Genomic DNA, 16,305 nt, shown 5'->3' with positions numbered 1-16,305 from the left:
ACCACAACAATAATAATACTAAGAGACAAATGGTTGCCAGGCGGTAGAGGCTCACACCTTTAATCCCAGCACTCAGGAGGCAGAGGCAGACGAATCTCTGTGAGTTCGAGGCCAGCCTGGTCTACAGAGTGAGTTCCAGGACAGCCAGGGCTACACAGAGAGATGGGGGAGGGGTGGGGTGGAGCAGTGTGCACACACTGGGAGAAGGAAATCGATCCAGTGACTCCCAGCAGTCCACCTTCCATGAGGGGAGGGTTTAAACTGAAGACAGGGGTGTGAGTTAAGCAGAGCCGGTCAAGATGTGGATCTGTCACAGTCCCTGTCTCTTAGGCAAGGTGGTCTGGGGTTGTCAGAGCTGTGTGGAATTGTCTGGCTGGCACCAAGCTTAAGCCTTTTCTGTCTCCCAGGCTCAGCACGAGACAGGGTTTCTCTGTGATTTTGGAGGCTGTCCTGGAACTCGCTTGGTAGACCAGGCTGGTCTCGAACTCACAGAGATCCTCCTGCCTCTGACTCCGCAGTGCTGGGATTAAAGGCGTGCGCCACCAACGCCAGGCCCGATTATTTTTTTTAACCTTTTGCATATTTTCTTTTCAGAGCATGCCACATGGTCTGAATTGTTGCAGAGGACAGCTAAGCCTGCTGGTGGCCTTATTTCCCCAAACCTTAATTCCTATGTGGGCTGCCCACACGTGTGGCACTCTCTGCCTGCGCATCTCTGGGCTGTACCCGCCTCAGAGCTGCCCGGGCATGCGATACCCGGGAGAATGAAGCCACCCATTCAGGCTTCCCAGCGAGTACCTGGTTTCACTTGTGTTTTTCAGAGGCTTGGTTGGGCAAAGCCTCGTGCACTTAATGCAGCTCCAATAACGCATGCATAATGATTCTGGGAGCGTGAGATAGGCGCTGGGGGGACACACCCTATACGCAGGGCGGCTTGCTAGGGAGCATCCACTAGGGGGCAGCAAGGGGCAGAGGCCCGCGGATTGTCTCAGGATCTGGCTGCAGGAATCTGGTGTTTTCTGGCACAGGGGTAAGGATGGTGGAGGGGTGGAGGGAGAAGACTTCAAGCCGAGTATGTGACTGCTGATGCTTCTGCTGTAGAGGGTTTGTTCAGAATCCTGTCTTCTTGGGGTCTTGAGATAGTTTTTTGGTTTTTCGAGACAGGGTTTCTCTGTATTGTTTTGGAGGTTGTCCTGGAACTGGCTCTGTAGACCAGGCTGGCCTCCAACTCACAGAGATCCGCCTGCCTCTGCCTCCCGAGTGCTGGGATTAAAGGTGTGTGCCACCATCACCTGGCTTTGAGATAGTTTTTTACATTAAAGTGTGTGTGTGTGTGTGTGTGTGTGTGTGTGCGCGCGCGCGCGCGCGCGTGTCCTCAGAGTCCAGGGGATGCTGGAGTTACAGGTGGAAGGGTTATGAGCTGCCCAACATGGATGCCGGAAACTGTTCTTAACGACTGAGCCATCCCTCCAGCCCTACTTCTTGTGTTTTGAATGGATTTTTTTTTTTTTTTTGGTTTTTCGAGACAGGGTTTCTCTATGGCTTTGGAGGCTGTCCTGGAACTCGCTCTGTAGACCAGGCTGGCCTCGAGCTCACAGAGATCCACCTGCCTCTGCCTCCCGAGTGCTGGGATTAAAGGCGTGCGCTACCAACGCCCGGCTTGAATGGATATTTTATCCATGCATAATTTAGGTAGCATCCCTCATCCAGTATCTAGAAAACACGAGCGCATAAAATTTGATGAGCGCATAAAACGTAGTGTTGCCCCCCTCAAAAAAAAGCTGGGCTGTGGTGGCGCACGCCTTTAATTCCAGCACTCAGGAGGCAGAGGCAGGCGGATCTCTGTGAGTTAGAGGCCGGGCTGGACCGACAGCCTCCAAAACAATACAGAGAAACCCTGTCTCATAAAAACCAAAAAAAAAAAAAAAAAAAAAGTAGTTATAAATAGTTAGCAGGTGATGGCGCATGCCTTTAATCCCAGCACTTGGGAGGCAGAGAGGCAGGTGGATCTCTGTGAGTTTAGGGTCAGTGTTACACAGAGAAACTCTGTCTGAAAAACTAAAATAAATAAATACTTAGAAATACACGATCTAAATCTGGTCACAGTGACTCACCCCTGTAATCCCAGCAGTTGGGAGGCTGAGGCAGGAGGATCACTGTGAGTTCAAGGCCAGCCAGGACTACATATTGAGTTCTGGGCCAGCTTGCGCTACAAGTCCAGACCCTGACTCAAAAGCAAAACAAAAAGTCGGGCCGTGGTGGTGCACGCCTTTAGAGGCAGAGGCAGGAGGATCTCTGTGAGTCCAAGGCCAGTCTGGTCTATGGATCAAGAGTTCCAGGACAGGCTCCAAAGCTACACTGAGAAACTCTGTCTCAAAACAAAACAAAATAAAGAAAAAAAGGTTACATTTTTATTTGTGTGTGTGTGCCCACACGTATGTGTGTGTGAGTATGTGTGTGCATGAGTGTGTGTGTGTGAGTGTGTGTGTGCATGAGTGTGTGCTCCAGTACAGATGCCAGGAGAGGACAGAAGAGTTTGTTAGACACCTAGGAGCCGGAGTGATAGGTATTTGAGAGCTGCCAGATCTGGGTTCTGGGATCTGAGCTCTGGTCCTCGTGATGAGCATGGTGTGTGCTTGACTGACCTCTGAGCCATCTCTCTGTATCTCCTCTTGTTTATTCATTTATCTTTACTGAGACTGCACTCTGTAACGAGAGCTTCTTTGTCCCAGCTGGTCCTGCCGCCCTTTAGCCCCAAATGAACGGATGCTATATTAGGTATAAAATTGTCGGTCACTGACTAGGGCTTCCTATTGGCTAGCACTGTCTTAATTATTAACCAATTTCTACTAATCTAAATATTTCCATGTGGTCTTATCTTACCGGAGACGGGTCCAGACCTGTTACTCCTTTGGTAGCCTACATGGCGACTGACTGGTGGGCCCTCTCTGCTTGCCTTTCCCAGAATTCTCCTCATCCTAGTCCTGCCTATTTTCCTGCCTAATTGGCCAGACAGTCAACCAATAAAAGAAACTTATATACAAAAGGACATCCCCCATCAACACTCTGCTATTCTTTAATTTGTAGACAGGGTCACACCATGCAGCCTCAGGCTGGCCTTGAAATGTGATTTCTCTGTCTTCATCTCCAGAGTGTGGGATTATGGGCATGTGTCACTATGCTCAGTCAAGGAACTCACTTTAAGTGTGGAAACAGGCTGGAGTACAGCCAGGGAAGAAGACACAGCAGAGAGTATTCACCAGAAGAAGAAAGCAAAAGCCAGCCAGGGACATTGTGCCTGTCATTCCAGCACGTGGAAGCTGAGACAGGAGAATACATAGTTTGAGGAAGCCTGGGCTACATAGTGAGACCTTGTGGCCACACTAAAAATATATATATATATATGCTGAGCATGGTGGCACATGCCTTTAATTCCAGAATTTGGGAGGCAGAGGCAGGTGGATCTCTATGAACCTGGGGCCAGCCTGGTGTACAGAGTGAGTTCCAGGGCGGCCACACAGGGAAACTCTGATACCCTCCTCAAAAAAACCCCAAAACTCCCAACAGCAATAAAGAAACAAATAATACCTTGTTATTTATTCGAGACCGGACCTCATTGTGTAGCCCAGGCTGGCCTGGAAGTCACAGAGATTCCCCTTGCCTCTGCCTCTTGAGTGCTGGATTAAAGGCCTGTGCTACACCACCCAGAAGTGATTTTATTTAATTTAAGATTTATGCATTAGTGGTCTGTCTGCATGTGTGCCTTTATTCCAGAAGAGGGCACCAGACATCAGATCTCATTACAGACGGTTATGAGCCACCATGTGGTTGCTGGAAATTCAACTCAGGACCTCTAGAAGAGCAGCCAGTGCTCTTAACCTCTGAGATATCTCTCCAGTCCCATGATTTTAATTTTTAAGTGTGTGTGTGTGTGTGTGTGTGTGTGTGTGTGAATGTGTGTATGAGTTCAGATGCCCCCAAAGAGTCAGAAGAGGGTGTCCCCTGGAACTGAAGTTCCAGGTAGTTGTGAACTGTCCCATGTGGACTGGGATCTAATACAAGTCCCCCAAAAGGGCCATTAACTGCTGAGCCGTGTCCCCATCCCTTAGATGGGAATTCATTTATTAGATTAAACAAAAACCAGCCAATGAAACAAACAAATCACATTATAGAATGTTATAGATTCTTAGTGGTGATTAGGACACTAGGAGAGATAAAAACATTTCTAAGAGCTGGGCAGTGGTGGTGCACGCCTTTCATCCCAGCACTCAGGAGACAGAGGCAGGCAGATCTCTGCGGGTTTGAAGCCAGCCTGGTCTACAGAATGAGTTCCAGGACAACCAGGGATACACAGAGAAACCCTGTCTCCAAAAAACAAAACCCAAACATAAAACAAAAAACCCCAAAACATTGCTAAGAAGACAAAAATTATAAATGTGTAGGTACTTAGTAAGTACTCAGTTCCCGGGCTTCAAAATCCAAGGTGCAAAAACACACCTGGGGGCTGAGGTGTGTAGTAGAGCATGTGCGTAGCATGTGTGAGTCCTAAGTTCAACCCCAGTATAGAAAACATTTCACTGAAAAACAAAACAGTCAAAGGCATGATCATAGTCGAAGATGTAAACCTCCCTCTCTAAGTGATTGATAAACACACACAGAAAATCAGTAAGGATGAAGAAGACTGGGAGGTTATTAACACACTTAATTGGTCCTTGCAGCCATCAGCAAAATAAACACCATCTCAAGAGGTCGTAGAACGGTTGTCAAGGAGACCATCTGCTGGGATGTAAGACAAGGCTCTGTTACTCTAAAGGAAATGAAATTATAATGTCCTTCAGCCACAACGGAATTCAATTAAAAATCAACAGTAGAGGGAGATGCTGAGGGATAGAGACTTTTGAGACCCGAGGCTAAGCAGGGGTGAGGTACTTGAGGGGATGCAAGTCTCAGGGCTGGGTTCAGTTCCCTCTCAGACTTGTATGTAAGCAGGTTAAGTCGGCAAAAGGAGTAGATCTGGAAGCCAGAGAGATGGCTCGGGCCACCTGGTTAAGAGCGCTGGCTGCTCTTCCAGAGAGGCCCAAGTTCAGTTCTCAGCTCCCAGATGGTCGAGAGAAAACCACGTGGCTCACAACCATCTGTAACCCGGGTTCCGGGGGTTCCAGTGTCCTCTTTTGACCTCTGGCACACATACATTTTTTCATGTACATGCACACAGGCAAATCACTCATACACATAAAGGAAAACCGATCTTTAAAAAATCTGAAGCTAAGCTGGGCGGTGGTGGCGCACGCCTTTAATTCCAGCACTCGGGAGGCAGAGGCAGGCGGATCTCTGTGAGTTCGACGCCAGCCTGGTCTACAAAGTGAGTTCTAGGACAGACTCCAAAGCCACAGAGAAACCCTGTCTGGAAAAACAAAAAAAAAAAAAAAGTAAAATATTCCTGCCTCAGCATCCCAAGTTCGAGGATTACAGGCATCCATCACCAGACCAGCTGTGACCTAACAATTCTGCTCCAGGGTATACACTCATGAGAAAGGAAATGTGTTTACACAAGCCTGGTCGGGAGTGGTTATGACAGCTTTGTCATAAAAGCCAAAGGTTGGAAAACCACCAGGTGGTGATCGATAATCCAGCACATCGGGGTGAAAGGCGTTTTGCAGTCCTTTGGAAAGTTACACATCTGAGCTCTCCGGGGGGAACAGACTGTCACGGAGACACAGGCACTCCGTCTGCTCAGGGGTGGAAAGGCTGGTGGCGAGCAGGTACGGCTTACTCCACTCTGTTAACAAGGAAACAGAGATTACGGAGAGCATGCAGAAGTGACAGGAGCTGTCTGTAGCTAGCTACCCACCTGAAAAGCCAACAGAAGGGCAGGGTGTGGTGGTGCGCGCCCTTGATCCCAGCACTTGGGGTGCAGAGGGGGGGTCTCTCTGAGTTTAGGATTGGCTTGGATCTACATATTGAGTGCCAGGTCAGCCAGGGTTGCCTAGTAAGATCCTGATTTAGGGAGGGAGGAGGGAAGAGAGGGAGGGGGAAGGAGGAAGGGAGAGGGGAGGGAGGGAGGGAGGGAGGGAGGGAGGGAGGGAGGGAGGGAGGAAACCCACCAGAGTCAACAGGAAGCCTCTTAAGGACCATTAAGAGGTAAGCAGCCGCTGGGCGTTGGTGGCGCACGCCCAGCACTCGGGAGGCAGAGGCAGGCGGATCTCTGTGAGTTCGAGGCCAGCCTGGTCTACAGAGCGAGTTCCAGGACAGCCTCCAAAGCCACAGAGAAACCCTGTCTCGAAAAACCAAAAAAAAAAAAAGAGGTAAGCAGCCTGGCTAGTTGGCTTCTCCGTCACAGTACAGCCGCAGTCAGTTATAAATTAAATCCGGGTGGCCTGGGGTTGGAGCTCGGCTGGGAGTACTTGCCCAGAAGCACAAGCCATGGTTTGATCTCCAGCAAGAAATGAACTGGCAGCGGTGGTATGCAAATCCCCGTCTTCAGAAGTGGAGGCAGGAGGGTCAAAAGGCCATTGTCATCCAGCCTGGGCTACACGGGAACAGCTTTAAAAAAAAAGAGAAGTCTAGAAGCTAAGGTGAGCAAAACTCCAAGGTATCCATAAGTTAAGTTAGCCCCGTGTACACAGGCCCTGGGGACCTGAATGAACATCTTAGCGCTTACAACAATGCAATCTTAGCCCCGAGGGACCCGAGAGGAGCGAGCAGAGGGATTACGACAGTGTGCAGGGAGGACAGTGGGGAACTCAGATGCAGGGGTGAATTTCCTGGTTTAGATCTGTGTTTGGTCAACAGTACCTGGTGGCAGCGATGTCACCTCTGCTGAACCCCAGGATGACCGCATCCAGGCTCCAGCACAAATCTTAGCTTCCCTCGCTGGCTGACCCCCACCCTCACACCCGGGGAGTCTGACTGCTCAGCCCCAGCCGGGCGAGCATCCCAGCCAGTCTCCTACAGCAGGGAGAGGTACCAAGGTATCAGGGCTGAAGCGGATGCCTGCTCAGTCACAACTCTAGTCGCGCCCCGCCCCATCTTCCAGCTGCAGGCATCTGACCCCTGCCTGGGACCCTTCAGACGTCACTCACCCTGGTGGCAGTGGGAGGCGGGGGAGGGTTACAACCTGGTAGACCCATAATAGTTTGAGACAACAGCAAGTCAGACATGTATTAAATTTGAACTTAGCCCAGCCCATGTTAAATGTGTTAAAAATAAAGAAAAAACACCAACGCTAGCCCCAAACTGGACAAAGTTATGCGGCACAAGCATTTTTTTAAAAACAGATTTATTTTAGCAGGTTGTAGGGTGGCACATGCCTTTAATCCCAGCACTTGGGAGGCAGGAGGCAGGTGGACAGATATCTGTGAGTTCAAGGCCAGCCTGGTCTATACTGTGAGTTTCAGGACAGCCACAGTTATACAGAGAGAACCTGTCTCAAAAACAAATTCCACCCCCAAAGCCCCAGGATTATTTTATTTATTCATTTGTTTATTTATTTATTTTTTCCCAGACGGGGTTTCTCTGTGTAGCAGTCCTGGCTGTCCTGGAACTCGCTCTGTAGAGCAGGCTGGCCTCATTTTGGCTTATTTTGTTTTTTTTTTAATATATTATTCCTTTATTTATTTTGTATACACTTTTGTGCTTGCATGCCATCAGAGGGCACCAGATCTCATTCCAGGTGGTTGAGAACCACCATGTGGTTGCTGGGAATTGAACTCAAGACCTCTGGATGTATAGTCAGTGCTCTTAACCACTGAGCCATCTCTCCAGCCCCCGGCTTATTTTGTTTTTAATGCTTTGCGTGGATCTGTCTGGGTGCGGGTGTGTGCGCGTGTGACTATAGATGCCGCAGGGAAAATCAGGTCCCCTGAAGCTGGAGTGAGAGGCAGTTGTGAGCCGTACAATGTGAGTTCTGGGAACTGCAAGGACTGTGTGCTTCTTACTGCTGAGCCATCTCTCCAGCCTCAATTAATTAATTAATTAATTAATTAATTAATTAATTAATTAGTTAATTTTGAGACAGAGTCTCATTATGTAGCCCTGACTTCCCTGGATTTCACAGAAATCCATCTGCCTCTGCCTCCCCAGTGCTGGGACTAAAGGTGTACACTCCTATGCCTGGCTTTTCTCTTCCTTAAATTTTTTAAAATTTAAATTTAAATTAGAAACAAGGTTGTTTCACATGTCAATTCCAGGTCCCTTTACCTTTCCCTCCCCTTCTCCCACGCCCTCCCACCAACCCCTCCAATATCCCCTCATTTCCCCAGGAAGGGTGAGGCCCTCCATGGGGGTGTCCATAGTCTGTTATTTCATCCAGGGCAGGGCCTAGACCCTCTCCCAAAAGTCCAGGGTGAAAGTGCATCTCATTGTTGGATGGGTGCCCAAAGTCCATTTGTATACCTGGGATAAATACTGATCTACTACCCAAGGCTCAATAGATTTCCTAGGCCTCCTCACTGACACCCACGTTCAGGGGGTCTTGATTAGTCCCATACTGGAATCCTAGCTATCAGTCTGGGATTCAAGAGCTAACCCTTGTCATTCAGCTGTTTCTGGGGGTTAAAGTTTTATTTTCCAATAAGGCTTTTTTTGTTTTGTTTTGGTTTTTCGAGACAGGGTTTCTCTGTGAATATTAGAGCCTGTTCTGGAATTTGCTCTTGTAGACCAGGCTGGCCTCGAACTCACAGAGATCCGCCTGCCTCTGCCTCCCGAGTGCTGGGATTAAAGGCGTGGGCCACCGCCGCCAGAACAGACTCCTAGGCTGGGCCTCTCTGTTCTCGTTTTTCCATGGTTCCCCCTCCCTTCCTCTGTCTCTTTTTGTGGGTCCCTGTTCACTTCTTTTAGAACGTACAGGCGTGTCTTGCCTGCACATAAGGATGCATTCCACTTGCACACAGTGTCTCAGGGGCCAGAGGAGAGCATCAGACCCCTGGAACTGCAGTTAGAGATGGGGTGCTGAGAATAGAACCTGGGTCCTCTGCAGGAGCAACAGCTGCGCAGAGCCATCTCCCCAGCCCTACAGAAAGCTGCAGGGAGCCACCTTCCCAGTCTACAGAAGTCTCTTGAACTAGGAAATGTTTCTTCTGCTTGCTACATGGCTTGCAGGTGGCCCCTGGACCTCAGAGAGCTGCCAGATGGTGTAGAAATTTGCTCTGCCTCTAGGTGGCGCCACAAGGCCACAAACCCAGAGGCCTGTTTCTTTCAGCGTCTAAACCAAGGACAGCAAGAGAAAGGGACCTTGAAACTGACTTGGTCAATTTTCAGGCACCACACGTGGCAATAACTCCAGATTTAAAGTTTGGTCTCTATCTCATTTTACTTTATGCATCTGGGTGTTTTGTCTGCATAAATGTAGTTGTAAGGCATGCATGTAAACCTACGGAGGCCGGAAGGTGGCGTCAGATCTGGAGGTACAGATGGCCGTGAGCTGCCACGTGGGTTCCGGGAACTGGACTCAGCTCCTCTGGAAGGGCAGCCAGTGCTCTCCAGGCCTAAGAAGTGATGTGTAAACACTTCTTTTGGGAAATGAGTACAGTCCCATTCCAAACTCCTGGCTGTTTTTCCTCGTGTAATAACTCTTTCCCTCTTGGACAACAAGTCCTATTTCGAAGAGCCCTTCATGAGTCTTAAGTTTCTCAAGTGGTTTGTTCTCGGGGCAGAGGACTTGACTCGAGGTTAAGTTAGGAGCCGGCTTCCTGGCTCCCAGCATCAGTGAGTGTGGGAAGTCCTCAGTGGTCTCGCAGCTTCCCCGCAGGCAGCGCACTGGCGGGATCTTGCCCAGTGAGTACTGTGTACAGGAGGCCCAATCTCCAAGTGTCATGTCTTCCAGCTAGAAAGGGCACAACGGGATCTCTGGGGTTCAGGGGCCTATGAGTCACTCGGACTCTTAGAGTTCAGTCTTGTCTGGTCGTTGCACCAAGTCTCCCACTCACCGTGTGAGCCAGCGAGGTGGCTGTGCTCAGCAGGCAGGCCTCTGCCCTGAGGGTGAGTTGTGGAGCTCTCCACAGCGAGGCTAAGGACCTTGGGCCAAGGAAGGTGGAAGTGTGGGTCGACTTGTTGCCTCAAACTCATGACACCCCGAGGGCTCTCCAGCAAGTGAGTGATCCGAGAACAACAATAGACATGTCCGGAGAAGCCACACAGATCCCAACAAGGCACGCCTGGGGAGGGAAGGGGAGGGAAGGAAGGGGAGGGAAGGAAGGGGAGGGGAGGGAAGGGAAGGGAAGGGGAGGGAAGGAAGGGGAGGGAAGGGAAGGGGAGGGAAGGAAGGGGAGGGAGGGAAGGAAGGGGAGGGAAGGGAAGGGGAGGGGAGGGAAGGGGAGGGGAGGGAAGGGGAGGGAAGCTCTTCATGGTGTTTGCACAAACAGTTGAACTTTTAAGGAAACACAAGTGGGGCGGAGGGCTCTCCAGGTTCCCCCTGTGCCCGGAACGCTTACCTCAGATGCTAACACCAGCGCTTTGACCAGGGGCTTCAAGCAGGTGTGTGAAACGTCGTTTCAATAAATGTTTGTTCCTGTGTGTTTTCATTTCCTCCTCATTCTCAACTTCATCCCAACACGTGACTGCTCTGAGGTGAGAGAGGAGAAAACAAACCCTCTCTCAGAAGAGAGTACAGCTCTTCCAGGACAGCCTCCAAAGCCACAGAGAAACCCTGTCTCGAAAAACCAAAAAAAAAAAAAGAAGAGTACAGCTCACATACCCTGGGGAAGACAGGTGTGGGTAGGGAGGTCAGGGCCCCTCTCGTGGGCACCTACAGCTCCCTCTCCCCCTCTCAATCTCAGCTGGAATCGGGTGGCATCAGGGAGGGTCTTCTTCTGGTGTAGGCTCCTTGACTCCCTTTATCCACACATTCCTGTGGCTCCAGACTTTGGTGTAGCCAGGTTTACCAGCAGGCTCACACATCCCTTTGCAAGCGCCTAAAAATGTCCATTTGGTTGCTCCTTAGCGCAACTCCGTGGGCAGGTCCCCCGTGTTCTCCACACACTGAGGGAACGGAGGTGCAGCTGGCTGAGAGCTCGCCCATGGCTACACACCGTGGTGTGGGGCTCATTTGCTCTTAGTCCTGTACCGTGTTACCCTGACCCTGGTGCTGTCTGGGCCCCAGAAGGTCTTCCACTAGTTCAGCTCCCCAGGCGTCCTTAATGAGACACACAGGCTGGCTGGATGCTGCTCTGGGCTCTCAAGGTCCTGCGCTCCATGCAAAGACGGAAGCAAGCTGAGATGGAGGGCTCTGTACACATCTCCGGAACCCCTTCTTGGGCCCTGGAGCGTAGCTGCCACGTAGATGGACAGGTCACGTGGTCACATTGAACATTCACAGGGAAACATGCTCATTTGGTTGTTTCTTTTTCTTTTCTTTCTTTCTTTCTTTTTTTTTTGTTTTTTTGTTTTTTGAGACATGGTTTCTCTGTATTGTTTTGGAGGCTGTCCTGGAACTTGCTCTGTAGCCCAAGCTGGTCTCGAACTCACAGAGATCCGCCTGCCTCTGCCTCCCGAGTGCTGGGATTAAAGGCGTGTGCCACCAACGCCCGGCCTTCAAGTTGACACATACTTAACTACATTAAGCAGGGAGTGTGTGTGTGTGTGTGTGTGTGTGTGTGTGTATGTGTGTGCACGCATGCGCATGGGTTTATACATTTAGTGATAGGGCTCAAATTCACCATGTCATAAATACCATTGTAGGGTAAAGATCTGGTCCTTGTGGACGTTTGAATTCACATTTTTTCTGCCATAGAAACAACCAAATGAAGCTTGGCATTGGCGGCTGCCTTTAATCCCAGCACTCGGGAGGCAGAGGCAGGCGGATCTCTGTGAGTTCGAGGCCAGCCTGGTCTACAGAGTGAGTTCCAGGACAGTCTCCGAAACAATACAGAGAAACCCTGTCTCGAAAAAACAAAAAAAAAAATTGTCAACTTGATAGGATTCAGGAGTGACCTCAGAGTGATTCACACCTCTGAGTTGTGTCTTTGTGGACACTCCAACAGGGCAGCCCAGAAAGTTCAAGGAAAAGGAAATCAATGTTGCCTGACTATCCTCTTCCTGAGGGAGGAGGGCATCTGTTTCTGTTGCTGCCACCCTCCGGTGACCTCGGGGTCCACCTTCTCAGTCTTCCATTGTGGACGGAAGACTAGCAGCTTTGCGTTGGCACTGCTGGGGGACCCAGTGTTATGGACTGGGCAGCTACCCGGTTGTCTGTCTCTCTAACACGCAAACAGCCATTGATGGGCCGTCCAGGCAACCCCATCACGAGAAGCCACCTGAACAAATCCCTTTACAAGTTATTGTTTGAAGTGTGTGGGTGTCTTTCTGGCACATAAGCCCAGTAAGCGAATGCAGGAGGGGGCACCGGATCCCCTGGAACTGGAGTTACACATGGTAGTGAGCCGCCCAGCAGGGGCCTGGGAACTTTGGAAGAGGAGCACTAAGTGCTGGCTGTGGCTGAGCTATGTCTCAGCCCCAACACTGTGTTTGGGTCTGTGCCTTAGCTCTGGAAAGCTGACACAGGAGGATAGAGAGTTTGATGCTGGCCTGGATTGCATATTGACATTGTTTCAATGCTTAAAAAAAATGTGGAGCCGGGCGTTGGTGGCGCACGCCTTTAATCCCAGCACTCGGGAGACAGAGGCAGGTGGATCTCTGTGAGTTCGAGGCCAGGCTGGACCGGCAGCCTCTTAAAACAATACAGAGAAACCCTGTGTCTTAAAACCAAAAAAAAAAAAAAAAAAAAAAGGTGGGCCTTAGCTTAGGTTTGTTTCTAACTAGTTTTTTTTTTTTTTTTTTTTTTGAGGCAGGGTTTCTCAGTGCCCTTGGAGGCTGTCCTGGAACTCACTCTGTATCTGTAGACCAGGCTGGTCTGGAACTCACAGAGATCCGCCTGCCTCTGCCTCCCGAGTGCTGGGATTAAAGGCCGGCTTCTAACTAGTTCTTATAACTTAAGCTAACCCACATTTTTTTAGTCAGCATTCTTCCATGATGCATATGACCTCACCTGTGTATTACTCATCCTGCATGCTCTGAGTCTGGCTGGAGACCCTGCCGGTCTTCTTCCCAGAGTTCTCTGCCCAGAGTCCCTGCCTGTGCTCTCCTCGCAGCTATTGGCCGTTTGGCTTTTCGTTACACCAATCACAGCAACACATCCTCACACAGGGGAACGGGAAGGGGTTGAGGTGTTGTGGTAAACAGAAAAGCTAGTGGAGACTGGGAGGGCCGGAGGCTGGGGGCGGTGTCTGGAAGTAGCACTCCATGAAGTGTCGCTGACACCGAGGCACAGGAAGGGTCTAGTAGTGTGAAAACAGAAAACCATCTCTAAGAGGAAAGTGAGAGGCTGCAAAGACCCCAGCACACCCACCACACGGTAGCTAAGCGACAGAGGGAGTTTCAGCCCAAGGATGGAGCCCCTGCAGCTGTCCTTGCCCACAGACATGCCCACAGACCACCGTGATGGAGACGGTTCCTCAAATGAGCTTCCCTCTTCCCGGATGACTCTAGTTGGTGTCAGGTTGACAAAATGTAACCAGCATGCCATGTCCATACCCAAAACGGAATCCTTTCTTATTTCTTTAATGCATTCAAAGTGAATTTAAGGGGCAGGAACAGTATTTTTTAAATAATTTTATTTTATTTTATGTACATTGGTTTGAGGGTGTCAGATCCCCTGGACCTGAGTTACAGACAGGTGTGAGCAGCCATGTGAGTACTGGGAGTTGAACCCGGGTCCTCTGGAAGAGCAGTCAATGCTCTTACCTACTGAACTATCTCTCCAGCGCCCCTGCTCACAGTATTTTTATGTGTTGGCACATGTGACAATTTCTTTGGAGAACTTCACACACAGCTCTAATGGTGTATATACCTCGGCTCCATATTCCGTGAGCTTTGAAAACTTTACCTGAAACCCTGTGTTGTCTTGGTTGTCGACTACACCTGGAATTAACTGAAACCCCAAAGGCACACCTGTGAGGGGTTTTCCTTAACTTGCAGTGGGGAGACGCACTTCTAGTCTGCATCTTTGAGTCCTGATATACCTCTGACCCGGGCGGGGCCTTCTGCAGGAAGTTTATATGGGGACATGGGAAGGGGAAGCTTTTGCCCTTTGCCCTCAAGTCCATTCCCTCATTTGCATTAGAGCCGACTTCCGTGGGATTCGGTGATATCCTGACATCCTCACTGATTCTTGGACCTTCATTTCACGGGCAGCCATTGTTGGGTTAGTTGGGACAATAGCCTGTATAACACCCTAGAAAATCCCCTTTCTATATGCACACAGATTCACTCTGTAAGTTGTTACTCTATGGAACCCTGACCAACACACTCTAGAAAGTCATGGACGATTATCGTCACCCCAGAGACCTCCCTCACACCTCTTTCCAGTCTTTTCTTCCCCATTGGCAATCCCTATTCCATTTCCCCCATAGCTTAGAACTTTGCTTTAGAACCTTAAATGGCACTACTGTATAACTGCGGGCAACAACGCCCTAATGTATTCACATTTTATTCCTAAAATGTGTGTGTGTGTGTGTGTGTGTGTGTGTGTGTGTGTGTGTGTGTGTGTGTGTGTGAGCCAGAAAAGCTCAAAAGGAGGCATTGAGTCCCCTGGATCTAGTGTTACAAATGTGGGCGCTGGAGCTGAATCGAGGTCCTTTACAAGAACCGCAGTTAAGTTCTGAGGCAGCATCTCTCAAGCCTAGAAAATTTCATTGTATTATCTTTCCAGACGCTGTGTATTTACAAGGTCACAGGTATGGGGGGGGGTGTTGTCAGACCTAGTTTGCAAGTAAGGAACTTTTCCTCTGCTTAGCTACAGCTTCTTCTCAGATCGGGACCCAGTAAGAGGAAGTGGTGTTTTGTTTTGAAGACAGGGTTCTCTGTGGATTTGGAGCCTGTCCTGGAACTTGCTCTGTAGACCAGGCTGACCTTGAACTCACAGAGATCCTCCTGACTCTGCCTCCCTAGTGCTGGGACTAAGGGCGTGTGCCACCACAGCCCAGTGATATTTTAATAGTACCTAAACCCTGGAGGGCTTGCTCAATTCACATTGAAATGCTGGGAGAGCGTGGGGGTGTGGGAGCCGCTACCACTAACCCTCTACTCCCAGCCCTAAGAACCGAATTTTTTGAACAATAATTGTGAAATCGCCGGGAAGGCTGGGGTGTGTAACACTGAGTTCCGTCTCCTGCTGGCACCTGGTAATGCGGGTGACAGCTCTTTCAGGGCTATGGGGCTTTTAGTGTAAAAGTTCTGCTAATGGGTCGGGGTTAATTTTCCTGGTAGAAAATTAACAAATTAGCAAAAGCTCCCTGCAACAACGGTAGGCAGGGGTGTCCACACTTCCCCTTCTTCGGCTTCTGTGGCTTGCAACGTGGATGGAACTCGACTTGTAGACATCGCAGGCAGCTCTGGGGGCAGCAGGTGCACCCAGCTCGCGGGTGGGGTTCCCGGGGGTGTCTTTTTGGAGACCAAGCTGGGCAGTGTGGGTGGAGGGTCCACGGACGATAGGGATGCGGGGCGGGGAGGGGGGGGTCGACGGTCCTCGGCGTCTGCAGCCGTCAGTGTCCCGTGTGAGTTCCGGGTTGGCAACCCCAGCCAACGCCTATCCCGAGGCCTAGTCCGGGCGCAGGGGTCGGAGCGCGGCGGCTCGCGGGCACCGTTCCCCTCCCCCCGGGTGACCTCATCGGGTGGCCGGCCCGGCTGGGCAGCGAATCGCCGCGCGGGCGCACAGGAACGCCCCGCAGACACCCGGCCGCCGCCGCCGGCTCGGCTACGCACGCGCTCCGGGGACGCTCCGCGGCTCGCTCGGCTCTCCTCCGGCTCTTCCCCGGCTCCCTGCCGGGTGCCGGCCGCTCGCCTGCTCCGCGCCGGCGTCCGGGCACGTGCGGGTGCGCAGGGAGGGCGGGCGGGCGCGCGCCAGCCACCCAACCGCCACCGAACCTTCTGGAAGTGGAGCCCGACAGACGCCCCCGCCGCCGCCGCCGGAGCCCGCCGCCCCCGCCGGCGCCTACGGCCGTGGAGGCCTCTGGGCAGGGGAGGGGGGAGGGGCCGGGGCATGGGCGGGGCCTCCAGGGGGCGGCCGCGCGTGATTCGCCGCCTGCGCGCAGGCCCCGCCTCGCCGGCGCCATGGCCCCACCCCCTTCCACCCCCTCCATGGCGCCTCCCAGGCTCATTCATTCGGCGCCGGGCCTGCTAGACACCTGTTCTGAGCTCCCGCCGCCGTCCGCCGTCGCAGAGAAGATGTCAGGCCCCGTCACCGACACGCCGTCCGCCATCCAGATCTGCCGGTAAGACGGAGCGGGCCCCCCGGCCCCCCGAGCTACCCCG

At 51.3% G+C, this 16,305-nt stretch overlaps 1 protein-coding gene and 1 long non-coding RNA gene across 2 annotated transcripts in view; one reads left to right on the top strand and one right to left on the bottom strand.

Moving 5' to 3' along the window:
• Positions 1-8,643: 8,643 nt before the first annotated feature.
• On the bottom strand, positions 8,644-11,203 carry LOC121135814. The gene is made up of 4 exons (XR_005872935.1): positions 10,694-11,203; positions 10,431-10,561; positions 9,927-10,154; positions 8,644-9,823 (listed from the first exon to the last, which is right to left on the bottom strand). It is a non-coding gene; the product is annotated as an uncharacterized LOC121135814 (long non-coding RNA).
• A 4,739-nt stretch (positions 11,204-15,942) lies between these two features.
• The window catches only part of Acot7 (acyl-CoA thioesterase 7), an 86,650-nt gene continuing 86,287 nt past the window's right edge, over positions 15,943-16,305 (top strand). The window contains exon 1 of the mRNA XM_040734899.1: positions 15,943-16,265. Coding sequence (XP_040590833.1) covers positions 16,105-16,265 — 161 coding nt within the window. The 5' untranslated portion in view covers positions 15,943-16,104. The remainder of the gene's footprint in view (positions 16,266-16,305) is intronic.

Source organism: Mesocricetus auratus, unplaced genomic scaffold, assembly GCF_017639785.1.
Source record: "Mesocricetus auratus isolate SY011 unplaced genomic scaffold, BCM_Maur_2.0 Super-Scaffold_100042, whole genome shotgun sequence".
NCBI classification, from domain to species: domain Eukaryota; kingdom Metazoa; phylum Chordata; class Mammalia; order Rodentia; family Cricetidae; genus Mesocricetus; species Mesocricetus auratus.
This window is presented reverse-complemented; position numbering and strand designations above follow the sequence as displayed.